The 27,869-nt window shown below is 43.5% G+C and overlaps 1 protein-coding gene across 1 annotated transcript in view; it reads left to right on the forward strand.

Annotated features, from left to right (window-relative positions):
- Positions 1–535: 535 nt before the first annotated feature.
- GPD2 (glycerol-3-phosphate dehydrogenase 2) overlaps positions 536–27,869 on the forward strand; it is a 79,586-nt gene continuing 52,252 nt past the window's right edge. The window contains exons 1-4 of the mRNA XM_033165222.1: positions 536–675; positions 12,771–12,881; positions 19,294–19,465; positions 25,534–25,658. Of these exons, the coding sequence (XP_033021113.1) occupies positions 12,780–12,881; positions 19,294–19,465; positions 25,534–25,658 (399 nt within the window). The 5' untranslated portion in view covers positions 536–675; positions 12,771–12,779. The remainder of the gene's footprint in view (positions 676–12,770; positions 12,882–19,293; positions 19,466–25,533; positions 25,659–27,869) is intronic.

Consider the following 27,869-nt stretch of genomic DNA (forward strand, 5'->3'; position numbering starts at 1 on the left):
CTCTAACCACTACTCGACACTGTCCTCGTTCCATTTTCCCATTCTTTCAAACATTAAAAAGAAAAAGGAGTGGGGGGGGGGGATAAACAGAATTGCACATTTAAAGAAAGACACCCTGATCCTTGGTTGGCCGAGGAACCGTTTCTGTGCGTCTCTATCCCCTTGCCAGTGCCTTGCCATTTCTGAAAACCTCCGAGTCCCATCTCTCTCTCTCTCTCTCTCTCTCTCTCTCTCTCTCTCTGGGGGGGGGGGGGGCTAGACTTGGCAGGCGAACCTGTAAGAGGAGAGGCCTCGGAGGAGGGCACGTTTCCAAAAAAGAAGCGCTTCTTCTGGTGTCTCCCTCGGGACTTCCACACGTGTTTGCAAAGGAAGGCGACGTCTGTCCTCTCCTCTCTTTCTCCCGCGCCAAGCCCAGCCGGGACCTTACGGGAACCTGCTTCCTCGCTAGCCGGTTAGTGGAGACACGCCTTAAGGAAGCGGAGAGAGAGGGAGGGAGGGAGAAGCAGCAGCAGCAGAGTAGCAATAGCAGCAGCAGCAGCGAAGGGAGTCAGCCGCTGGGGCCTCTCGTCTCGGCGCCTTGGCAAGAAGACGTCGCCCCGGGGAAAGAGGCGCCGCGCCAGGAAGGCAAACCCATGCGGACTCACTAAACAGGTGCCGGGCTGGAAAATAAGCCAGGTAAGGGCGGCGCGCAGCTCAGGTGGCGGCGGGGGTCGCCCCTGCGGGCAGCGCACGCGAAGCGCGGAGAGGCCCCCGTGCTGCGCGCAGGGAAGGCGGACACTCTGCGCGCAGGCTGGCGGCGCCTGGGCCTAGCGGAGCCGCGGGTTCGCGTGCGGGGTCTGCCCGATGCGAGGCCGTAGCTGAGCAGCGCCGGAGCCGGCGGTGGTTGCGGTGGCGGCGCTTTTTCCCCGCTCGCCATGAGGCTTCCTCCGCCACAGGGCCCGGTGCGCGCCAGGCTGCCTCGGAGCCGAGCGCCTTTCTCCTGGGGCTTCCGCGCTCGGCTGCGGGCTCCTGGGAAGCCCGGGGGCGTCATCGTCGTGCTTGGCAGGGGGAAGGGGGAGCCCGGTCCAGGCCTCGGGGAGGTGCTGCCGCGGGGACTCCTCCTCCTGCTCCACACCGGACGCCTCCCTCTTCAGGCCAGAGATTCCCCGGGAAAGCAGCGCCGGCGTGGCTGAGCCTCGGAGGAGAAGCAGGGTCTCTCTCTCGGCCGAGAAACTGTGAGTCTCCTCCTGGAACTCCTTAGGGCCTCATGGCCCTGATAGGGACCTAAGAGGCAGGGGGCTTTATTAGGGTTCTCTCTCGACCCCCCCACCCACCCCGAGCCTGGTTCAGTCCCAGATCCTGTTGTCGATGCAAGGGGCTCATGTGGTACAGGTGTGAAGAAGGCGAGGCCGCCTCCGATCATGTGCAGAAGGCTTTGTCCTCGTGGTGTGGCTGATGCTGAGCACCCCTCGCATTTTCTTTGTCTGGGAGCTAACCCACAGGTCTCCACTGGCATCTATAGATGGGACTAGTGGGGCAGGAGAAGTACTGGCCCTTCCTCATATGTTGCTGTGTGAGCCACAATCTGTTTTGATACTTGGGGGTCAGCTTACCCGCCACATGTGATGTTGCGGTGAACTCAGAAGTGCTGTGAGCATGGGCTAAGTGCTCTCTCCCCAATTGAATAATCCCAGCATGTCTCAGCATATCTGGGTCAAGGGGAAATTCAGCAAGGGTGAGCCTTAGCACTTCTCCTTTTAGAAATGAGAGGCCCCTTAACAGTATAGCCTTATAGGGAAAATTGTGAAGTGGTTGACTTACTTATTTTATTAATTAACTTTGATTAGGACTCTTTTTTTAAGTGTTCCTTTGGGTCCTTCCCAAATCAGTTGTCTGGGTGTTCTTTCTAGATTCCAGTTTGTAAATAGTAGCTAATTCTCTTCCTCCTCCTCCTCCTCCTCTTCCTCCTCCTTATTATTGATTTAATGCAGGCAGTATAAAATGGGAGTGCTATGGAAGAGTATGAATGGAATGCAGGGCTGGCCCTACTGTTAGGCACAGTGAGGACTACATCTCTGAAAGCACATGTTGTGGTTGCCATGGGAACACTGGCAGCAAAGGTATTTCAGTGACAGTCTGTTTCCTGGTCTGACCATGTACGTTTACTTACGTTGTGAGTTTCTCCACACTCCCTGCCCACCAGCTTTCAGGAACTTGCCACTCAGTGGTTGCAAGTCATAAGGTTAATACTGTAATTGTTTATGCTAGAACCAGCACTTGCATGTGGGTGGGTGTAGGAACTACAGAGAAGCTATTTCCAGTTGTATTCTTGAGGTGAGAGTAACATGTGCTCTGGCCTTGAGTATTTATATCTGCCTGTTGCCAAGGCTGGCCTCTATTGGGGCAACTGAGGCATCCCTCACATCGTTTTATCGTGTTTTTAATATTCTGTTGGGAGCTGCCCAGAGTGGTCGGGGAGGGGCGGGGTATAAGTAGTATATTATTATTATATTTATTATCATCCGTTGCATCTGCCATCCATCCGGAACTCTAGCCTGCTAGTTAAAATTCTGCTGCATCTCCTGTCACCATGGCAATGATGTTTGAGGTCATTGAAGCTGGCATGAAGGAATAATACTGCTATAGCAATGGGACCATGGATCCTTGTTTAACCTCAACAGGAAACCACAGGAGAAGCAATACAGGAAGTGAGAGGATGCAAGGTTTACCTGTAGGTATCTAATGGTCGGCTAGCCAAGCTAGACTTCTGTGTGGTTCCTGGTGCACTCATGGTTGGAACATGTATATGTGCATGTTTGTGCACTCCCACAGAAGGAGCGATTGTTCATCAAGCCTCACTCACCTGAGACCTGGAGCAGCAAGAGGTCAGGTCCTCAGCCTGGAAGCGGTAGTAATAGATATGCTGCTCTTTGAAGATAGATTCGTGACCCTGTGCAGTGGCGTCTTAAAAACCTTTTACCCTGTTCCAGCTCAAACTGTATGTTGAGCCAGCTACATATCAGCCTTTAACCACGTGCTTAGCAGAGTATCATGATATTTTCACAACCCCTTATAGGGGAGCAGAGAGTGAAAGAGTGTTCTGTTTGTTTGTAGCCTGTGTTACAAGTGGCCAGAGTTTTAAGCATTCAAAGGCAGAACTGGCTAGGTTTTTGTATGACTGGTCACCGGATTTTGTATGATTTGTATGACTAGTCATCAAATTTCACCATGTATTTCACAAATAATGATTCATTTTAGTTTTTGCTTTCTAAATCTTGGAATAAGCCCAAAGTATGGTACTGTACATGAGATTCTTTCACATTAGTCATTAAGACCCTTTCCCTTCCCTCTTTTTTTAAACCAGTGCTTAGGATTGAATCTCAACCTATCTACTTTTATAGAAGCAGTCTTTAAGTTATCACTCGAGCAGAAAGTTTTGTGTTACTGCAAACAGATTGGTTAACAGCTGCCTCCTTGTGTCCTTTCCTAGTTCAAACATTCTCTGCACGCTGAGGTTTTTCTGATATACTGATCCTCTTCAAAGAGCTATCAAAAATAAGGTTAAGGTTTCTGGGTGGGTGATTTTTTTTTGCCATTAATGGGTTCTTTTAAGCTCAATGCACTTACTGTATTTGTGTGTGTTGAGAATTGTTAACCAACACATAGAATGAAAACTGCTAATGACGCCTTATGAAGCATTGATCTGGGTTGTTGGATAGGTAGTACTGTACTGTATAGATAAGTACATGTGAATGTTGTGCCCTTGTAGACTCCCTATACCAAAATGGGGGTGGGGTGTAACAGGGCACACTGTTTTGTATGATGCAGCAAGCCAAATGATAGCTAATCAGGCCTGCATGTTCATGCAGTCCTAGTAAACTCATAGTTTGACTTACTGTGTCGTGTGAACCAGATGCTACCTTTAAAAATCCTTAACCTTTCTGTCTTCCATCTAATGGTTCTGTGTCTACAAAACTTGATGCAAAACTTTCTTGATAGGCTTTTTTTTTTAAACTACAGGGAGGTACATTTAGAAAGGATATACCTCCTAATATTCCAAGCTGCTTAGGGACAAAGGTGCAAAATGCCCAAACTTATTTTAGCTACTTAATTAAGTAGTTTGAATTGTGCTGTTTTCTCATATATTATGCTTAAAATCTCAGAAGCAGCTAGACATGTTGCTACTAGTTCGTAATCCTATTTAAGTGCACCCATGATACCTAGAAGCAACTTCTATCTTCATCCTACCGTGCATGCATAGAAGGAGTGGCCTACAAGTGGTTGTGTATTGTTAAACTTGACTTCCTTAGTGGCAGTAAGAGGGATGCAGGTCATCTTCAGCATGTCTAGTCCTGTTTCAGTGTATTGACAAATGTGCTTGGTACTTCTGTAGAGCTTTACAGAAGGCACTTCTTGCAGATACTTGTTAATAATGTTATGCTGTGCCTGATCCCTTTAGATTTAACATGGCTCACTGTAGAAAAAACACAACTTACAAATGCATTGCAATGTCATTGAAGGGATAAAACTGGCAGTGACCAAGAAGTAATAGAAAGTTATATGTCTTGCATTGTTTCTTCAAGTCAGTAGGGAAAAGCATTTTGGTACCTTTGAACAGTGTTCCTTAACCTGTGGTTCCCATCCTGGGTCATGAAGCTTGCCCAGGTGGGTTACAGTCTTTATAAGTAAACCCGAAATAAGCATTGGTTTTAATTTGTAGCTGCATCCTAATTGAATTGCAGCCTGGCAGCAGCACCACCGACCTCTGCCCATTAACCAGTTGCTGGAACCCATGATGCAAACATCCTTGCTGAATGTAAGCACACTCTTGTTTGTTTCAACTTCCTCCTACCCAGCTGGAGAGGCATTGTAATTCCTCAGTGCCAGCCATGGCTTGCATCCACTTTCTTTCCTTGCCGAAGCAACTATGGGAAAGAGAAGCAGAGAAGGCTTTTGAGGAGCTCCTGTGGGAGAGATGGAGGAGGGTGGAGGAAAAAAGGGGATGTTGGGGAGTGATGAAAGGTGTAGCTGTGACAATCTTGTTTAGGATTGCAGTCTGTTAGTGCTGTGAACCTATATAGAGTAACTCTAGTGGAACTCAGTGGAAATTACCACACTGAGCAGGGTGGATTTGATTTAAATCACTAGTCAGTAAGGCTCAGGGCCGATTTAAAAAAAATAAATGGATTTTTTAAAATTTAAATCGGATTTTTAAAATTTAAATTGGCCCTGAGCCTTACTGACTAGTGATTCAAATCGTGATTTAAATCAAATCCACCCTGCCACTGAGTAGATGTTAGCCAGGGCTTGCTGATCAGAAGGTTGGTGGTTTGAATCCCTGTGACGGGGTGAGCTCCCGTTGCTCGGTCCCTGTTCCTGCTCACCTAGCAGTTCAAAAGCATGTCAAGTGCAAGTAGATAAATAGGTACCGCTCCTGCAGGAAGGTAAACGGCATTTCTGAGGGCTGCTCTGGTTCGCCAGAAGCGGCTTAGTCATGCTGGCCACATGACCCGGAAGCTGTACGCCGGCTCCCTTGGCCAGTAAAGCGAGATGAGCGCCGCAACCCCAGAGTCGTCTGCGACTGGACCTAATGGTCAGGGGTAGCTTTACCTTTACCTTTAGATGTTAGTATAGGACTGCCAACCTAAACACCAGTGCAGCCCTAACCATGTCTACACAGAAATAAAGCCTTACTGAATCCAGTGAGGCTCACTTCAAGATAAGTGGGCTTGTTTTCCAGCCTTACTAAGCAATACAGCCTACTAAAAATAATGAGAGTTACTTCTAAGTGAGCATGTTTAAGGTTATGCCTCAAGGATGCAATCCAATGCACAATTACCTGGAAATCAGTCCCTTCAAATCTACTTCGAGTCATAAAACCAAGCTATGGGTGGTGATGCTTAAATATTACTGTTCAATTGATTTGTGGATTTCACCGTTTTATCTGTTGCCCCAGAATAAATAAATTCATGTTGCAAAATGGGAAGGGGGAGAGGTGTTTAGCACCTGGCAGCTCTTTCCACATGTTACATGAGCTGTAATTAAGGTTTGGCACATGGTTTATGGTTTGTGCAGGAGATCGAAACCATGAGCCTGGGGTTTGTATGGCACATTAAGACAAACCATGCTATAGTTTAGCACAGTGCAGCATCAGAACAATTGGGGTAGAGCAGAGCAGCTGCAATCTTCTCTCTAGGTGCCTGTGCATTCACACTAAACTTGTGTATTTGCACTAAGTCATGCAATACATGCTGTTTGGTCTGATTTATCTCTGAAGAAATCCGGGTGCCATAAGGAGGATGGCTTGCTTGACGCATTAATGTGTCTGGGGGAAAATATTGATGCTGAAAAATCCTAGACCCTCTTATCTGGGAGTAATGCCCTTTAAATTTGGTGGGATTCATTTTCAGTAGATGTGTACAAACTTAAACTGTGAACCAGCAGAAAATAAGAAGGAACACAAAACAACCACAACAGATTAGAAAAAAGACACATTGTTTGAACTGTAGAATGCAGTGAATAGTATTAAATGACATATTGATGCAAAAACCTGGGATGCTTGTAAATTTGGGACAGTTTTTCCGTTAAATACTCTACATATTACGACTCGAGAAACATTACCTGCTTATATCTAGCCTTAACCAAAGTGAGGGTGGGAGGGAAGAAAGAAAGAAAAATCTAAAAAGCTTGGTCCTTTTCTTTTTAGAGTCAAATGTCAAGCTGCTTCCCTCCCTGGTGTCCAAATGCAATCTCTTTTTAATTAAAAAGGAGGGGAAAAGCCAATTGCTTGGCTTGCGCCCCTGGTTGATAGCAACGAAGAATACAACTTGACTCCCTGTGAACAACTCAGCTTCAAAAAAATACCAAGCACCACTGCCTTGCAGAACAGACACTGTTACCGTTATTATTGGCCAGTTGTCTTTGTGGTCACCTAACCTGAGTTTTCCTGTAGCCACCAACTAAATATTTTAGTCTTTAAGAAAAGCATACTGGGCATATGCCTCAGTTCTTCCACACGAAGAACCTCTACCATGGTTTAAAATCACCATTTTCCTTTCAGTTTCCTCTATCTCTGCTTTACTCGAACTTCTGATGTTGTCTTAAGCTGCCATTTCCACCTTCTCAGTAACCGTTCTCGTTTCCATGCCATGGCCAACGCCATGATGCAGTCTATCTTCGCTTTTCGCTCTATCCAGCTCTGACTTCATGCAACTCCAGGATTGTGATGCAGCACTACAGATCCTCGAGTGGGGGCTGCATGATGACATTCTTACATTTTTATATAGCGAAATATAATGCTAAGAGAACCTTGTGCAGTATTAACGCCTGCAGCAATCGGATATGGAGGAACCAACCTTGTGCAGTATGGGAAAAAATACAAGTTAAGTGACTAGGAACCTAGGAAGCTGCCTCATACCTTTAGACCAGCTGGGCCCTACAGCTGTTTTTGGCCCTACAGCTGGTTTTGGACTACAACTCCTATCATCCCTAGCTAACAGGACCAGTAGTCAGGGATGATGGGAATCGTAGTCCAAAAACAGCTGGAGGGCCAAGTTTGGCCATGGCTGCTTTAGACCGTAGGTTCATCTATGTCAGTATTGGCTGCAGTGCCTGGATGGCAGTGGGTCTCCAGGGTTTGAAGTGGGTGACTTTCCCAGCCTTACCTGGAGATGCTGGGGATTGAATCTGTGGCTTCCTTCTCTGCTATTGATCTACAGCCCTTCCCCTGGGACTTAACCCAGCTGTTAACTATGTACAGAGTTCACTCTGACTTGATAGTGGCTATAATAGTATAGTTAGTTTTATTATTGTTTTATCTACAGTGGTAATGCTCACAAGACTGCTTCTTTCTGCTGAAACAGTTTTAAGTAGTGCACATGTTCTAGCCAGTTATTCTGATGTCCCAAAGAGTTATATTAAAAGGAGGATGCATGCATACCTAATTTGAAGATTGATATGGGTGTGCTGAGCCACTCTTGCAATCTTGGCAGGCACAGGTCTTCCTGGGAGAAAAATGAAAGCTGCAGTGATCAGTCAGTTAATCAGTTAATCAATTTAAAACATTTTAATTGACTGAAAAGTGTTGCAATTTAATTTTTTTATTAGCTGAGTTTAACAAAAGTTAATGGATTGTATCTACTGGTAAGCCATACTCAGAGCAGGCCCATTGAAATCATTGGTAATGTCTGTAGAAGGCAGCCCTGTTTAGGGAAGTTTCTAATGTGTGACATTTTAATGTATTTTAATCTTTGTTGGAAGCCGCCCAGAGTGGCTGGGAAAACCCAGCCGGATGGGCGGGGTACAAATAATAAATTATTACTATTACTATTATATTATTATTTCAATGGGTCTGCAGTTTCAAACCATTTATTACAATACAAGGCATTGCAAGAACAACCTCCCCCTTTCCTGTTTTACATGAAGAAATGCCTCTTGGAAATAATGTGAGTACAACATTTTTAAAAACGAGGAGCAGGGCTTTTTTCAGCAGGAGCTCACCAGAACTCTCAAGTGGGCACCATAAGAGAACAAGGGAGGTGTTCCTGGTGAGTTCTGGCACCTCTTTTTCTAGAAAAATAGCACTGACAAGGAGTATATTTCCCCCACAAAAAACCTATTGTTTTCTTCTTATTGTTTAAATATCTTGTAAATAATTAAGGCTTACTTGGGTGCAAGCCCAATTGAACAGTGGGATTTTCTCTTCTAAACATTCATAAACTTGTATGATCAGTCAACTGAGATTTCTTATGACAGGCATTGTTTGCTTGTTAGAGTGGGGAACCTGTGGCCCAGGGGCCAAATGCAGCCCTCCAATCTTCTCTGTCTCACCCTTGGGACTCTCTCCACTCTGCACTCCCTCCTGAGCCACACACCCTCTCCCCTTGTCATGTCCTCCTTCACTGGCTCTGCTTTGTTCCTTCCTCAGGTGTTTTTGCCTGGCTAGAATGTGTCCTTGGATAATCCCATTTGCTTTCCTGGCTGGAGAATTGAGTGGTGTGCGTGTGTGCGTAGAACCTACCTAGAAGGTAAAATATTCATTTGTTGCTCTGGCCCTATCCATCACTGCCATGTGGCCCCTGGAAGGTCACTCAGAGAATAATGTGGCCCTTGGGGTGAACAGGATTCCCCAACCATGTGCTAGAAGTTCAGATGTACACTTTAATAGCCACATGACTTGAATGCATGGTCAGAGACTGTTTTTTGGGTTTTTTTGGAGAAGAGTTTTGATTTTGAAAGAAATAACTGGCAGCAGATGGTGTCTCGGAGGTGAACAATAATTTATTTACAGTCGTACCTCGTGTTGCGTTTGCTGCGGGTTACAAACTCGCCAAACCTGGAAGTAACGGAACGGATTACTTCTGGGTTCGGCGGGTCGTGCATGCGCGCCGAATCGCGACCCACGTGTGCGCAGAAGCAGCACTGAGGGTTGTCAACTGCTCAGGATGCGAATGGGGCTCTGAAACAGATCCTGTTCGCATCTAGAGGTACCAGTGTTGGAGTGCACAAACAGGATTTCACTCTAGCTCACCCCATCCCTGGCTCTTACATCTGTTCTGGGAACTTCAGCCTTTGCTTTCATAAAGCTCGTCTCACATGGGTCGGAGCAGCATATGCACCAAGGTTGTAAATAGCTGGCATTACCTGTGGAGCTTTACCTGTGGGTCGCAGGAGTAGTTTCTTGGTGGTCAAGCAGAGACATTTGTGGAAATGGGAAAAGAAGTGTCTCTCTTTTAAAAAGCATGTATTTGTTTTATTTCAGGCCACATGTGAGGCAGCAAGTAGATTGTCTAGTAAAGATTCCTGGATGGTAATCGTTTTTGTAGGTTTATTGGCAAGGCAAGCTGCAGAAAAAGAAAGAAAAGGGGGGGAAAGGCTACATTGTAACAGGCCTGTGCACTTTGGGAAGGGATGGGGGAGGGAATTCCATATGGCTCTTCAATGCCTTTTGAACAAAGCTCATCAAAGAGAGGGTGTAATTATAATTGAATTTGGTGAAAGGCTGAACGCCTTTCCATCTAGCACCTACAAACAATGGGTTATCAGGGTGCAACTGATGATCGCATTTGATAAGCTTGTCTTTCTCATTCCACAGCTAATCTTCTGCTAGCACGCAAAGCCGCACCTGTTGGCAGCTGCTTCTTAATTTACAGACTTTGATACTCATAGTGCTGTGCTGGTACAACCGCCCTTGAAACGAGTGGTTTAAAAAACAAAAGAAAAAAGAAAAAAGAACAGTGGATTGGTTGGTACTGGCAACATAAGGAACAAGAGGATGCACAAAAGGGTTAATGGGATTATGCTTGGGGAGACCATAGTTCAGTGGAAGAGCACATGATTTGCATGGGTGAAATCCTTGGCCTCTCCTATTCAGATGTTGCGGGGAAATTCAGATAGCTGCGTTATCATCAGCATACCAGTGACAGGGGGCACCTTGCCCCAAATCTCCTTTAACAGCTGAATCCTGACAAGATGGGTGGTGGTTTCCAGGCCTGGAAATTGGGTTATGTGCCAGCTCTGAGTAAAGTTGTTCTCCTTCTGAAGGAGCTGTTGTGTAGTGTGGGGACTGGATCCAGGTGATGATAAATCTCATTAGATTACTGCAATGCATGGTATGTGGGGCTACCCTCGTGCCTGGTTCTGAATGCAATTGCTTGAGTGCTCAGCAGGACACTCAACTTCACACATACCATTTTGTTGTTTAGTCGTTTAGTCGTGTCTGACTCTTCGTGACCCCATGGACCAGAGCATGCCAGGCACTCTTATCTTCCACTGCCTCTCGCAGTTTGGTCAAACTCTTGTTGGTAGCTTCGAGAACACTGTCCATCTTGTCCTCTGTCGTCCCCTTCTCCTTGTGCCCTCCATCTTTCCCAACATCAGGGTCTTTTCCAGGGAGTCTTCTCTTCTCATGAGGTGGCCAAAGTATTGGAGCTTCAGCTTCAGGATCTGTCCTTCCAGTGAGCACTCAGGGCTGATTTCCTTCAGAATGGATGCAGTCCATTGGACTCTCAAGAGTCTCCTCCAGCACCATAATTCAAAAGCATCAATTCTTCGGCGCTCAGCCTTCTTTATGGTCATGTTGAAAGCTCTGCGCTGCCTGCCTGTTAGCTACTATGCCAAGTTCAAGCCGAATGTTTTTGACATTTAATGCTCTAAACAACACGGGAGCCAGATACCTCGTAGGCCACCTCCCCTATATAGACCAAGCTGACTCTGCGTGATACTACTATAGTACTGACACATTGGCTTGTTTACATTCCCCTTTGTCTCTGCTGCAAGCACACCGCAAAGTTGTTTAGCAATCCAGGGTTCTTCTTTGCCGCTGAGCTAGCTTCCTCGTATGCTTCCATCTTAAATATTTATTTAATTAAATTTATATCCTATTATCCCCCCCCCCCCCAAGGAGTCCAGGTAGTTTTTAATATAAGTTTATAGGTGTGTGGTTTTCTGGATTTTGAAGCTTGGAAAGGCCACAGCGGATGGGGGGGGGGTAAATGACCAGAGAAGGGAGCTAGTCCTTACTGTTAACAGAGAATTTTGTCCCCATGTCCTTTTCTTCTTTCACTGCCCCCAAAGGTTCAATCACTTGAAAACCAACAACACCTGGCTCATGAAGATGGGGTAAATGAAGGAAAGTCACATCATGTAGCTAATAATAGTAGTTTTTCCTTTTGCAGAGTTTAGTTTTGGGATGGGTAGAAGATGGATGCAACCACGGCTAGTGTTGGAGTTGTTTGGTGGTGCTTTTAACTATTCCTTAGTCTCATCTAGTGTTGCAAGTCTCTCACTTGTTTTCTTTTGATTTTGCTCCTAAAATCTTCCTGTGAACCTCACGAAATCACTATCGGAACTTCCTTCTACCCCGGCAACACCCTCTTTTCTTTCTACAGCGAGTAGCTCTAGGTAGCATTCATTTTTCCTTTGGTATCTCCCTTCTCTTAGTCTTCACTAGTGTCCTTTCTTCTCTTTTTCTCTCTATGGCTTCCTATCTTTGCTACCGGTATGTATACTAGTAGAGCTTGTATACTTTAACCCTTCCATTAGTTAAACATGCTTTGAAATGTGCCTGTTAGTGTGTTTCTTGTGAAAGCCGGCGCCAATTTGATTTTTTGTTTTACTAAATTCGGTAATTCCCTTTTGATACAATGGCATTGTTTGGGATTTTCTCTTTGTTGTCTTTGGGCTACATTAATCCCTAATGTGTTGTTTCCAGGGTGTGTTCGAGTTCAAGGTGAAAAGTTCCCGAAATGGATTGCATGTGAGAACTGCATGCTTGCATGCATGCAGGCTGCATGCTTCTTAACAAGTCTCCCCTACTATGTCCCTTTGCTGCCACTCAGGTGCTTATGCTGGGGGGGTGGTGGTGGTGGGAATTTATAGATCAATGTTCTCTTAGGGCCACCAACAGCTATTGCCTCAGAAGTTGTAAGGGCTGAAAACTGCTGAGACAATTTTTTCAAAGCAGCAAGAGCACTTGATAGATTGGGGAGAGGACTCCCCACAGTACCCCTCTCGTTTGCTACCTGTTGGGGAACCAGAGCCAGGGGTCACATGATCCCATTGACTGGCATTCTGGATCTGTTGTTGTGAGGATAACTACCATCTGCCTGAAAATCTATTTTTATTACTGCAAACTGCTTTGAGAACCACTGTGGCTGAGAAGTTGCATACAGATCACTTTATCATATTTGTATGTATTCTTTCTTCTTCTTCTTCTGAGGACAGCTACTTCCTCAAGTGTTCTTCCCTGACTTAGTACGGTTGTGAACATTCTTGTTTTCTTTCTTTTCTAGGAGTAAAAAATGGCTTTTCGGAGGGTCTTGAAAGGGACTTTACTCATTGGAGGCGGTGCTGTAGCGACTGTGTTTGGCCTCTCCCAGTTTTCTCAGTATAGAAACAAGCATGTAAGTAGAAACTGATTTATGCATTTTAAAAAATTGTGCAGAAGTTTATAAACTGAACCTTTGAAATATGTGACTCCCTCGTTCTAATGGCACACCCCCACCAGCAGCAGGAAAGGAGCAGTAGCTGGGTCAACTGCAAAGCAGGTAGAACTTTTTTTTTATCATCTTCCTGCTTTGCTTTGCTGCTGCTTCCCCCTGAAGGGAGAGGAGAGTTGCTGGACCATCCCTGGAGGACACTGGACCCACCCACCGCAGATTTGCAACAGCTGGCCTTGACCCCAGACTTCTGGGTGGAGGGGAAGATTAAAGGGGGGGGATGTTGTTTCAATGCGAGTGATTTTTGCACTGGGGGAGATTGAGGTTTTGTTCATTTGCTAATTAATGGGTTTATTATTTGTTGTTTGCTACTTTTATACAGCTGGTATGCCCCCCAATGAATGTTACATTACATGAAATATTGATGTATTAGAATGGTAATATGTATTGTATATTTTTCTTCGCTGTAAGTTGCTTGAAAACCATTGGGTGATAAGCAACTAGTAAGATGAATGAATGAATGAGACTATTCACATTGTACTGGGATGGTGCTGTGTTAAGCAAAGTGGGAGAAGCTTCAGTCGAGAATGGACTAAATACCTGCCTCTTTTCTGGCCTTGCAGCCCTCCGTTCTCTTCTTGCAGTTATCACACTGAGGGCTGTGCTCAACTAAATAGTTGCATTAGTGGAAGCCAGCACAATGATTCCTTTTGGAGCATCAGGATTTCCCTGCTCTCCTCTTCCCACACCGTCCCCAAATTTGTTCCAGAGGGTCAGGTGAAACCCAGGACAGTGGGTCATGGGAGGAGAGGGGAGATCATTCAGTCCAGCAAGCAGAGATGCTCGTGCTGTTGGAACAATCTTCATAGCCCTACGTTGAATATACAACTCTGAGATTCCTTTATTTTGTATTTCCCACAGTACAAAATATATAAATTGTGCATCAAATGTGAAGTGCACATTTGTGTATTCTTATCCCCATTTCTTCTTTAAAAACTTGTCTGTGGAGGCCTGTGCTTCTGTGTGCTTTGTACGTCTAAGATACATTCTATACTTGCATACTGACTCTAAATAAATATCATTTGTTCATAGTGGGTTTCTTCTATAGCTGCTTAGAGAAAACCTTATCCATTTCCTTATTCTGCAAGGAGAAGGGGAAATAATACAAAGAGCTCCAGGCTTATAAAGTGTACCTCCCTTGTGGCAGGGACCTGCCCTCTCACTCTTTGTAAAGTACTATGTAGATGGATGGCTTTATATTTGTTTTTATCATTCAGCTGTTGTTGAAGCAGCTGATGTGTTTATGTCTAAAGGTTCATTTGCATAATCAGGGCTTTTTGGAAATGTGCTGGAGATGAGGTTGTTTCTTCCTAGTTACTTTCAGTGCTTTTTTCAAGGGGGTACTCAAGGGCACGCAGTACTGGCACCTCTTTTTCGTGTTGTTAAAAAGTGTAACACTTACTATAACAACTGGCACCTATTTTTCTAGAAAAAAAGCACTGGTTACTTTATCAATGTAATCAATCTACACCCATCCAAAGGGCTCCTTATCTATTTTAGATGCTACTGAGAAGCTTCATACAGGAGTCATGATATATTAGTGTGTGGAAAGTCTCTCTGTCAGTTCCATGCAAACCATGGTTTGTTGTTGCCTTACTGACCTTAACTGTGGCTTAGCATTAGATGCACACTCAGGCACCTCCTTAACTATGCTGTAAATGTGGTATGTTTCAGCATTCCACCCAAATTGTCTCTTGTAGCAGCTTTGCTTTTTCCCATTTTTTGTTTACTACTACAGTGAACTAAGGCAAAATTTTGCTTAGCGTGTTGTCTCAACCAGGGCTTGTGGTTATCTTCCGTTCTCACTAACCAGGAGCTTATGCTTGTTCTTGACTAGAGCTCGTGGCTGGTGATGAGAGAGTTAAACTGTGAGCCCCATTTTGAATGACATGGTAAGACAAACTTTAGCTCAGTGCAGCATGGCATGGCAGTAAAAAAGGACTAGAGCAACTGTGAGCTCCTGGCATTTGAAATTTGCCAGGCACCCAGTTGCCAGCATGGCGCCTAACATCTCCACCATCTGGAGGTGCATGCCTGGGGATCCTTGGATTTTTACTGTTTTCACACACTAGCAGCACATCTTGTAGCACATTATATTTTATCTGCACAATCAGAATGAATTTCAGGAACCATAAAGTCGTATTGAAAGCTATGACTTTTGGGTCGTTTGGCAACTGGGCATTCAGTTTTGGCGACTGTAACCCTGGTTTAAGGAGCCATTTGGCGCCTAGCTTATATACCTGAGTTTCTATCACTGCGAGCTCCTATCTGGGATCCCTCATATTTGCAGAAACCAGGCCACTATCCAGGCCAGGTCCACAGGTTCCTATCTCAAGCAGAAGGGCTGTTGAGGTAGTAGTGCTTCAGTGGAGCTGGAGTTGGTCTGCCTTCTTTTCCAGCCATCGGGCTCTGCCTTGAGCAAGAGAGCTGTGCCAACACCAGAAAGAGAAGTGGAAAGTGTGGATGGGTGCAAGAGAGGGAGGGGGAAAGAAGGTACACTTTCTCTTCCTCCCCTCTCCCACGTGGCTCCATCATAACAACTGATTCTGGAAAGCCACACTGTACATTGTCTGTGAAGGCTTGAGACAAAGGGCCTGACAAGAGAGCAGCATATGATTTTTACGCTTCCACATTATTCTAACTTGCACATCCATTGTGCCGTGCTGTCCCCCTTGCAGCTATTGCCTACATGCACCCGATAAAGGACAGCAGGTGGGATATAACTGGGGGGATTGACGCAAAGGAGGACAGCCCATTTACGGTGTTGACATATCTAAGCTGTGGGCATGTCTGGCAGCCGAACTGTCCTCTTTTTAATAATGCCTGCCAATCACGCAGATGACAGGGCGAAAGACCTCTGTGCCTGCAAGATGCAAGAAGGGATGTTGCCCCAAGACGCGCTCTAATTGGCTACCCGGTGCAGGAGGTCTCTTGGCTTTTTCTAAATGAGTCTTTTCAATGCTCCCCAGCACCGAGAGAAGACATAATTCAATTAGCATGCACACAGATTGTACCGTACATCCCCTAGACGCATCTCATTTCCTTTGTAACAAGACGGCTTTCTGCAAGTGTGCCAGTCGCCCATCTCTTTCGGGCTTGGTATTGTTTGGTTGCCACTGTATTCACTTGAAAATGAAGCCTTTAAAAGCTTTTATCAACACTTTAAAATAATATTAGTAATGAACTCCAGAAGTCAAGGAGTGAACTTCTATGGAGCGATTAGAAGATTTGGTATGAATCTGCTTGGCTAGCTTATTATATTTATATAACTCTTCATGCATCCTAAAGATTCAGTTAAGTTACATAGCTTAATTTTTGGCTCAGGGCACAGGAAGTGGTAATGCATCTGTGCAATGGCGAAGGAGACAATTACCACCCCTCTTAAGATAGGGAGCAATCTGGACTTGCTCTGCCTCATTTACTATGCTGCCACTGGTAAAATGGCCTTGTTACTGCCATTCTCTCCCATATATTTTTAGGTTGGTTTAAGTAACATGAGAAGCAAAATGCTGCTAGCAGAGAGGAGAGATTTTGTGGTGATGTCGCACGTAGACACAGGCAGCCGTTGTGAGTAGGTAGTTAACAGGAAATTGTTTGTCCTGTCAAGATTTTGGGATTAGGTTACAGGACTACCATCCTATTTTGAAGGTAATGATGTTTCATACCATATGCCTGGATGATGTTGGGATATACAGTGGTACCTCGGGTTAAATATGCTTCAGATTAAGTACACTTCACGTTAAGAACTCCGCTTAAGAACAGAAATCGTGCTCTGGCGGCACAGCGGCAGCAGGAGGTCCCATTAGCTAAAGTGGTGCTTCAGGTTAAGTATGCTTCAGGTTAAGAACGGACCGCCGGAACGAATTAGGCATTTAACCCGAGGTACCACTGTAATGCTCTGATATTTCATAAGATGGAAACAGGAAGATTTTCTGGTGTGGTTCTCCCCCACCTCCACATTTAACACATTCTAGTTGGTGGGTCTAGAAGAAGCCTGGATGAGCACCTTTTTTTTAAGAGCTAAGAGCCTGGCCCAGTTTATGCACTAATCATTCCCAGGGACGCAGCACCATAAAAGGCATAATGCCTGGCCAGAGCTACTGTGTTGATGGGTAAACAGCATGGTGGGCAATAAAACTGAGCCCTTGTACTCAGGCACATCTTTGCTGCAAGACTTCAACATTACACAGCTTAGCTCAGTTGGTTAGAGCATGCTGCTAAAGATTGCAGGTTCGATCCCCATATGGGACAGCTGCATATTCCTGCATTGCAGGGGGTTTGGACTAGATGATCATTAGAGTCCCTTCCAACTCTATAATCCTGATCCTGATTCTGACTGCAGTTTCCATGTCCATTCCATTATTTTCTCCATACCCCCCCCCCCCAATCTCAGGCTGACATTCAGCATGGAGGATTTAATAGTTACTAAACCAGCCCCTAGTCTTGGGAATATTCTTCAGGGCTCATTTGTGGTGCATGTAAAGAAAAATGATGCTGTGATACATCACCTGTAAAAGTAGGGTGGGCTCCCATTACTATTCCCAGGTGTTGCAGTTCCAGAAGAATATGTAGGAGCGTCTACCTTGCCCAGATAACATGAGACTCTTAATCTCAGGGTGGCGGGTTTGAGTCTCACATTGGGCAAAAAGTTTCCTGCATTGAAGAGGGTTGGAGTTGATGACCCTCGTGGTCCCTTCCAACTCTACAATTCTGTGATTTGTTATATAGATTTAGGTGCCAGGTAGAAACATTCCTCTTCTACTATCCTTTTGTCTAATTGAACAATCTATGGCCTTTTAAACTGTGTGTGGGAGACAGGGTGTTGTTTTTGTTTGTTACTATGTTATGTATTTTGTGTTTTTATATTGTAAACAACCTTGTGATCCTTGGATGAAGAAGTGAGTCACATTGCATTTGATGAGACTTACTTCCAGGTAAATATTGCATCCCCCATCAGATTTCTTTTATCTGTTCCCTTTCATGGCTAGAAGCAGAGAATAGGAGTTTGTATAAGCGAATAATATAACATTGCAAAATATCAAAAATGTCTTGAATATCACTGATGTGAGTTGAAGCTTGGTCAATGGATTGATTCAAAGCAGCTGAAATGTGCATGTGGTTTGCCACCTGTCCCCCATGTCTGCCTTTTAATATCATCTTCCGTACAAATAGTAAGCAAGGTATCATATTCAGTCTACACAGTTGAAAATGCAGTCGTGACTTTTTGGGAGTTGCTCATCTCTTTGGCTTGGCGTACAGCCACTAATGCTGCAGCTTCCAAACATGAAGTCAGCTTTATGAAAATATATTGTAGAGCACATTTTAATAGGATTTAAGCCTTCCTATTTACTTCTACCACTGTGGAGAAGCATGGCAAAATGGAATTCAAATTGGCCCATATTCACCACTACAAGATAAATAGAATAGGGGAGGAGGTGAAAATGTAGAATATGACCAACGGATTCTTGAGGATCACACTTGCTTTTTTGTGAAAGAGACAGTTATGGTTTGCTCTCCTGCTCCGAAAACAAGAGCTTGGAAAGTTTAAAGGAATTTAAATAAGTTTTATTGTAATAGGGATGGGGGAGAAATTCAGTTCACATTTAAGGGTGACCCTATCTAGTTCTCGCTTTACGAGACAGTATGAGAACCGAAACGCAGCCATCTTTCAAAATTCACACTTCTCTGTATTTTGCAATACAGAACTCAAGCCAAGTAATGTGTATACTAGGGTAAAATATGCATAAAATGCATATATTTGTGAATCGTACAAAAACAAATTATATTAGAGAAAATTGTTTTGCAATAATGTGTATGTGAAGAGAAAATTTCATGAGGACTTAAAAAAAAAATCACAACTGCTTATGGAAGCCTGGCCATTAAAGTGTGCATGTGCTAATCCAATTGACGGTATCACATGTGTATTTTACAGCAGCTTCTAAAAAGTGAAGTATGAGTTGCTTCGCTGTTAGTATGCTGGACAACCTTCGTAAATTTATAGTAATCTGATTGACAGTCTTAATTCCCCCAGTTAGTTCAGATTAATATTAATAACACCTGGCATTATATAGCACTGTTTAAGCGTACGAAACAAATGCACACATGAATTTAACTGACATTACAACAAGCCTAGTGATGTTATACCTATATTGTTGGCAGAGGGCCGAGGCTCCAAAGTTAGTAGGTTGCAATAAACTACCTGGTGAGTTTGTGGTACACGAGGGATTTGAACTAGCGGCTTCAGTTTAAAATCCCAGCATTGTGCTATTCCAGGGCTTGCTCCAATTGTGACCGCTTTGCTTTCTTACCTTTGCAGGGTGCTCTAGCATCTGTCGAAGCTTTGGACTGTCGGCCCTTGCATATGCTCAGCACCCTTCCCTGCAGAGAAAGTCAGCTGGAGGCCCTGCGAGAAACCTGCGAATTTGACATTCTTATCATAGGCGGAGGTGCTACGGGAAGTGGTTGTGCTTTAGATGCTGTTACGAGAGGTGAGTCCTGCACACCGAGGTCAGCTGTGCCACGCGTGGGCATCCCTTTATCCCCGAGACCTGAACAAGCGTTTTGAATGTACTTAAAGCCATCCAGCAAATGTCAGGGTGTTGTTGTCAGAGGGTGTGGGAAACTCGGAGGCAGGAATCTGCAGAAATAATAATCCGCATGCAGAATATGCTTTGTCGAGGTGGAGTTTCGTGACCCGGATTCTTCCCACCCCCACAGCCACAAGTAGGCCGTGTTAGCTAGTTGTGATAAAAATATATGCCTTACAAAAATGAAAAAGGTCCCAGCCAAAAAAGAATGGTAACTTAAGAATATGTGCAGCTTGCAGACTTTAATGTATAGAATAAGAGAACAAGAAGAACATACGTTTAGAGAAGATTGGAAAACGTTTATTGAACATCTGGGAAATAATTGTGGACGGCTGAAAACGCTGGCAGCATTAAGTTAAATTCAACAGTGTAAATAAGTTTTGATGGATGCAATAATTATGGAATGCTGAATGGTATAGTCTTTGTAAAATATGCAGGGATTTATGGTATGTAAAATGAACCACAGAAAGAAAAGAAGGGAAGTCATTGATATCTTAAGGATGTAAAAATGAGTACTTCGAAGTGTAAAACAGAAAATTATATATATTACATTAAAGATAGAACAGAATAACCTCCCAACTGGCAGTTGCCAACTGCCACCTTCTTTTCCCAACTCTATTTATTCTTTGTGAAATACATTTCCAATGAAATTACATTACAGATACTAGCAGACCACTGTTCTTTCCAGAACCCCCCTTGTCTTTCCGGCATGGTGTAAATCCTGGGATGGGATGGTCTGTAATTAACCCAGGACCTTTTGAAATACTGGCTTTGGCCAAGGAATAGATCTGTCACAACCAGCACAGTGACCAGACTTAAAATGGGCCCATGACTTCTTGGTACCCCCACAAATGCATGTCATAGACGTGGAGGATGTAGCAAAGTGCCCATTGTTAAAGGGTCAGAAAATAATAAGATTGGGGAGTTAGTTCGGTTATGAAGCAGGTGTGGGGAACTTGTTCTCCAGATGTTGTTGTGTTACAGCACCAGTTATCCCTGATCATCGGCTGCGTTAATGGGCTGATGGGTTCATTTTCTGTTGCAAAGATAACCCCAGTAACATTTTCCCCCCCAGAGAAAAGAATTAAACAAAATTCTGGTTGCCACGTGCTACTAGTCTATTGACAGGAACCATTAATTGCCTTTGACAAGAGTCAGTGGTTCAGCCACAAGTCGTTAATTCTGGCTTTTGCTGCCAACCTGCCCACATTCCAACACAATACCCAGGTAGTCTGGAAGTGTGGTATCTAAGCCTACTGATAGTATATTAGATTAACCTTAAATGGAGGCAGTTTTCCCTCTCCCCCCCACCACTTGAATCATTTTATTTTATTTTATTTTATTGTAAATCAAGCTTCCCAATGTATTTTAAGATTTGGGGTGTTTCTTTTTGGCCATGTTGGTAGAACTAGATGTGAAAACAACACCGAACTAATCTGTATTTATCCTTTTCCTCCTATATATTTTGATTGTATTGGTAGTTTTCTGAAGTGTGAAATAATCATAGGCATTTGGTTAATGAATTGTGTATTGTTGCTCTTCATTCACGGGATTTGCACTCATATTAAGTTTAATGCTTCACTTAATAAATTCTGCTTTCTCTGTGTTTTGATACGTTTTTGCCAAATTATTCCTGATTGTATCCATTAATCTTCAGTCACATTTGACAAAAATAAATTGCTCTGATCTTCTAAAGTTGCTGGGAATAATTAGTTTTTTTTTTTTTTAAGGACATGAAAGTTTAGGGAGACCAAGAGAGGCTAATGTAGTTGTTATGCTAGACTTTTGCAATAAAGCTCTGCAAAATCCTTAAGGTGATGCTGGTGAAAGGAGAGCTCACAGTGTTGGATCATCTGCATTTCCTCCTTGGATATGCACAGTCATGCTGCTCTCTTCAGCAACCTCTGCAAGAATCTTGTTGTACTTGTTTTCATTCATTCTTCCTTCCTGTTTTCTTTCTTGCGCTCTTTTGAGAAACTGCCACAGGGAAGAGAGAGCACTGACTGTTCAAAAGTTGCAACATCAGCAGAACTTTCTTTTAGTTTTAAAAGGATTGCTATATATAAAAAAAGATCCCTACATCGCTATGATTTACCTCCCCCGGAGACTGCAGTTTCTAGTCCTCTAGGTGCTTATCTTAATTGGATTTATTTTGTGAATTACTACATTTTATGAAACAGGCAAGTAATGGTCTGTGTTTGTCTGCCTGTTGCTGATCGTCATCTCCTGATAATTCATGTATTTCACACTGCAGTTACTAATGGTTCAGCTTTTTCTTTTCTTTTTCCAGGGAGTTAACAATTGGTGTGAATGGTAGTTATGTGCAACTTATTCCTCAGTGTTTATTTAAGTCAACATTATTGGTTTTTGAAAATATACCTGAAAGTTAAACTGATCTTGGCACCAAAGTTACCTGTTAGCAAATTGCCCTTTTGGATCTTGGGGTGCAGTTCATTTCATCCAGTAACCTGTTGTCTGTAATGTATACATTTTCACTTTTAGCTAATCCATGTTAGAATCTGAAGGAGCAACATATCAGTTTCAATGTTGCAATAAACCCCTTAACATTTTTTTCTTTAGACTGTGGAATTTTCTTAGCACCAAACTAAATGATTGGATCTCATGACATCCCCCCTTATTTTTGCTTAAATCAGTTGAAGGACCTGAAGGAACCAGACCTGAAGGAATCAGAGCTACATCATTTGGCGCTGGGGGGTAGTGTTGACTCTTTCCCTCTGCAACATTTTTCTTATTGTACCCAAAAATCCTGAAGCAGGAAAAACACAAGTATGTTGTCTCTCTTCTCCCCCCAGCCACTCCCATGACTAATTGGAGCTTTAGGAGGGGGGAATTTAAATGGGGAAATGGCACCTTCTAAAGTTTCAATTTCCACATCTCCCAGTACAGTGGTCCTGATCATAGCTGTCAACTTTTCCCTTTTCTTGTGAGGAATCTTATTCGGAATAAGGGAATTTCCCTTAAAAAAAGGAAAAAGTTGACAGCTATGGTCCAGATTCAAATAATAATAATAATAATAATAATAATAATAATAGTTTGGATTTGATATCCCACTTTATCACTACCCGAAGGAGTCTCAAAGCGGCTAACGTTCTCCTTTCCCTTCCCCCCCCCAACAAACACTCTGTGAGGTGAGTGTGGCTGAGAGACTTCAGAGAAGTGTGACTAGCCCAAGGTCACCTAGTAGCTGCATGTGGAGGAGCGGGAAAGCGAACCCGGTTCACCAGATTACAAGTTCACCGCTCTTAACCACTACACCACGCTGGCTCACATCTCCCCATGACTGCTTTTAGGGAAAAGATGTCCCATGTCCTTTTAAATTGATTTTTTTTATTTTCAATAGTTATATCCCGCCCTTTAAGACCCCAGGGTGGCATACAATAAACAATAAAACCATCGGCAACAATTTCATGAAATTGGCCTTTGAGTTTTATTCATAAATCTCAGCTACTGCTAATGGTCACTTCCGCTTATAACTGGTTTTCTTACTTGTGATTGTCCACTGTCGTGTTTTCCTCTGGAAGTAGGAATGAGGTGATTAGCCTTTTTTATTTATGCACTGTAAGCAAGCCTTCAATCATTGCCCAATTTGTAGTGTACTATGTAAGCTGCTGGTTCGCTCAGATTCTTGGAAATAATATAATTGGACCGTAAACTAGCAGGGCACTTGGGCAAGAATGTGTAGTCGGGATTCTGTGGCATAAAGTATGTCTATTGCAAAGCTTTCCATACTTTTTATGTTGGCGGCACACTTTTCAGACATGCATCATTTGGCGACACAGTAATTCAGTTTCACTAGCTCAATAATTCATCGGCTCAATAATTTCTGTTTGCACAACAGATCTCCCACCCCCTTCTCCCTGGGTGTCCCCTGTACTGTACCCAAATCTGCTCTGGAAAGTTAGGGCAGTCCTCAGAATGGATTTAGGGTGGTGCTGTGGTCTAAACCACTGAGCCTATGGCTTGCTGATCAGAAGGTCGGTGGTTTGAATCCCCGCGACGGGGTGAGCTCCCATTGCTTGGTCCCTGCTCCTGCCAACCTAGCAGTTTGAAAGCACGTCAAAGTGAAAGTAGATAAATAGGTACCGCTCCGGCGGGAAGGTAAACACAGTTTCCGTGCGCTGCTCTGGCTTTGCCAGAAGTGGCTTAGTCATGCTGGCCACATGACCCGGAAGCTGTACCCTGGCTCCCTCAGCCAGTAAAGCAAGATGAGTGCCACAACCCCAGAGTTGTCCGCGACTGGACCTAATGGTCAGGGGTCCCATTACCTTTTAGAGGGAGGAAAGTTCTACTGTGCAAGTGGAAATTCTTGCGCTGACAGAACAAGTTAGCTGAATACCCTTGTTCTGCAGATTGAGCATATGTTTCTCCACTACTAGAAAAGGAAAAAAAAAGTAGGCTGCATAGGTCTGAAATCAGCCCACCTCTGACCTTAAATATTCAGGATAACCCTCTTCTCCTTAAAGTGGAATCCATTCCTCCTCCATGTGTGTATGGCAGGAAAAAAAGAGAGGAACCCTGGTTTTGCCTTCATCTTTTTCTTTTCATTCACTTTTGCTACTTTTATTGTGTATACAAAAAGGTAGATGAGGTGCATTGCAGGATAACTAATCTCTGTGATAATAACTGTCGAGTGATAGTAGGATTTTTATTGATTAATCCATTGGATTTTAAATTATAAAGATGTAAATAACATATTTCATGTTACTGAAACTTTTAAACAGGTGCCTTTTTGATATATTGAAGGAAGAGTAAAATAGATGTTTGTTAACTTCATTGTATTAATTTAATAATCACTCATTGCTAAAAGGAAAGGCCACCATTAAAATCTGTCATTTCCATTCCTTCTTGCAGTAAAGCAAATAATCCAAGCAGCCTAAAAACAAACAAATAACTCTTGTCCTTAATTTTGATATCTTAAAATTTGGCCTCAACTAAAGCTGAAGTTGATTGGTTATTTCAGCTAATTAAATCTAGCTGCCCTCATAGTTAGCGGTTTTAAGTATGCGAACATAATGATAAACTGGGGTCCTGGCTGGACTGCTGTGCACAGTCCAACTTTAATCTTATTTAGAGTGCAGTCCTGTGAGCACCTGCTCAGAAGTAAGCCCTACTGAGTTCAGTGGGACTTACTTCTAGGGAAATGCCTACAGCAGTGGTTTTCAACCAGTGTGCCATGGCACCCTGGGGCGTCTTGAATGATGGTCAGGGGTGCCACGGGCAACACCAGCCTCTGTCCCTCTTTCCTTCCCTCCCTCCTCTGATGCCCTCTGGCATCATTGCCTTCCAAAGGCTTGTGTGGCTCTTTGTTACAGCAGCCCTGGCTTTAAGCTCCCCAGGCGAATGGTGCCTCTGGAGCTGGCCAGGGGAGAGAAGAGAAGAGGAGGCTGAGGGAACACTCTACAAGGGAGGGTGTCCGAAAAGTGGCGAGGGGCTGCTCGCTCTGAAGGCAAGGGGTGATAAAATTGTGCTTCTGAGGCTCGGAGCGTGTTTCCCCATGGGGAGCCGCAGAAAGAATGTACTTGGTCAAGGGAGCTGTGGACTCAAAAAGGTTGAAAACCTCTGGCCTATAGGATTGTAGCCTTAGCATTGTGCTAAGGTGTTTCGGTATTCTTGTGTATTAGGGAAATGAGAAAGAAGAAATTAGGTTTTGGTTTGTTTACAGAACCCTTGGTGCTCTTCACACACTTTCCTCTAACTAATATAGTACTTACTTTCATAAGTACTAATGCAGTACTTATTTTCCTGTATCACTTCTTTTCCCAAAGATTTCCCTGAAGAAGCAGCTACTCTTCATTGCCAAAGAGCTGGCACTATGCACGTTGAATACAAATTCATCCATGTTCAGTGTAATTTTTCTTGCGGTTGTCTCTACCCTAGAGAAGGGTCTTTAATGAATTACATACAAATTGTGTAATTTAAGAAGTTAATTTGGTTTTCTGGTTACGCAGGCCTAACAACAGCCCTTGTAGAAAGAGATGATTTCTCATCGGGGACCAGCAGCAGAAGCACTAAATTGATCCATGGCGGAGTGAGATATCTTCAGACGGCCATCATGAAGTTGGATTTTGACCAGGTAATTGTTTTATGGTGGTAGCTGTAAAGCAAAGACCTGTCTAGCTGATTTCCCTCCTCCTCTTCTAATTAAATTTGTTCTCACATTTATGGTTTTTAATATTCCTCGGGTTTTGAATACATTCTTCTGTTGCTTGCCACAGACATTAGGCAAAGCATTCTGTATGCAGGGTGGATTCAGAATAAAAATGCCAGCACTTAATATCTAATTTATGGCAAATCTAAATGGGACTATTTCTCTTAAAACACGGGGGAACCAAACTATACATTTTTTAAAAATGCATTTTTGGTGGTCTTTGTAGAGTTTGCAGTTACCTCCAGTCAGAATCTAAAGATAAATGGAGACATTTACACGCTGAGATTTCTATAATGAAAAAGAATATATTGGTGTAAAATCTCAATATGAATGAAGAATATTTTCTTTTGGGCTTTTGTAACTGTAGCAAACCTGTCTTTATAAGCAGAGAACACACAGCTGGAATTGCAGAGCTGGGGGAGCAATACATGGGGGTGGGGGGGAAGGTGAGAAAATCATCATCGTCGTCTTAAACTAGAGCAACAAACTTTTAGAATCATCTACAGTAAAATTCAGGTCCCCCAGCCTAGCCCATAGTTCATAGTGCATTTGAAATGAGTGTCTAGTATTCCTGGAAGTGATGGTACATTTAGAATCCTTCTTCTCATCAGAGTAGCTTTCTGCATGCAAGAAATGTTTTGGCAGTTTTGCGTAATCTAAGAAATAATTCATCTTCTGCATTCTGAAGTGCTACAGTTCTAGTAGGAATGTACTGGTACATTTAGGTTCCCACAGACTATGCAGATCAAGGCACGGTGATTACTTTGACGATTTAAAATAATTTCATCTTGATTACTTTGGTAGGATTGTAAAGGGGCAGAGAAAAGTTTCTAAGGCCTTCATCATTGGAACTATAGACACGGTGCATTTATTTGTTTCAGGGGAATCAGTTGATATGCAGCACATCTAATCCCCTTCGACCTATCTGTGCAATGGGCTCTATCCTGCATGCTTCCTATACCCATCCGTATGGCTGACATCGATTATTGAGGGATCAATACGTGTTACAATTCCACGATTCGTACTTGCCATTGCGGTATATGTCTAAAGGGGTATCTTCACAACAGAATAGGTGTTGTGTAGCTCAAGCAGAAGGCGACAGAGGAGTTAGCTGAGAACCCTCAGTTCCTCGGTGGGTGTCCTGTCCAAAAACAGGAAGCCATAAGACTTCACATTTTGTGCTGCTCCTCAATGCGCCTCTATCATTCATGTCAGGGATCACCAGCCAGCAGACTGAAACAACTCTTTTGTCGCTGGTGGTCCCTTACCAAATTGTCATCAGTGGGTAGTAAAAAATGTTTGATCAGTTTTTCCTGTGCAGAAATGAACCCACACGTGTATTTGGCTGCCAGTTTGCCCCTTGAGGGAACCTGCCAGGAAGCCCAGTTATTCTCAGACTCCCTACCCGCCCTAGTTGACATGCACCTACCATCTGAGTGCACATGCTCCATATCTGTGAAGTTGTTGCCGTTTGCCAACTTTATTTATAGAACCTGAGCATCTGTAAGGAGAGGTCAGATTGCTCCTTTCCTGAAGAATCAGGTGGCTGCTATCTTTTGATACACATGCTAGGGTTAAGGTCAGTGGTGTAGGATGGGCACAGACAGGCCTCAAGCTTGGGACAAGCGTGCACTATGCTTCCCTGTCAAAATGGGGATTGACAGATTTTAATTTTAAGCACCGTGTCATTGATTTGTTTGAGCTATATGCTTTTGAGCACAGGAGACTAAAAGACACTTCCTTTTAGCATCTCGTTTTCAGTGCCAATAATGTTTTTAGGTCCTCTATATCATCATGCAGGGTATGATAATCGCTGATAGGTTTCCTTGTTGGTTGGGGTAGCTGGGAACACTTGGGTAACATAACTTGCTCTTTACACCCCAGAGAAAGATTTTCCTAATGTTATCTCAGGTGTTCTAAATTTTTACAGATTGCAAGTTCAGAATGCAAAGAAGGGCTCTCCCTACAGTATAACATTGGTTTGCTGAATCGTTGCTGTTTTTTTAAAAAAAAAAAATTAAAAATTGTTTCCACAATTTTTACACTAATATCCCATGTCACATTTTTACTATTTAACTTAGATCACCAGACTTCCCTCTCTCCCTTCATGGGTTTCTATTTTAATAAAAATTGACT

This window comes from Lacerta agilis, chromosome 1 (assembly GCF_009819535.1).
Source record: "Lacerta agilis isolate rLacAgi1 chromosome 1, rLacAgi1.pri, whole genome shotgun sequence".
In the NCBI taxonomy this organism is placed as follows: domain Eukaryota; kingdom Metazoa; phylum Chordata; class Lepidosauria; order Squamata; family Lacertidae; genus Lacerta; species Lacerta agilis.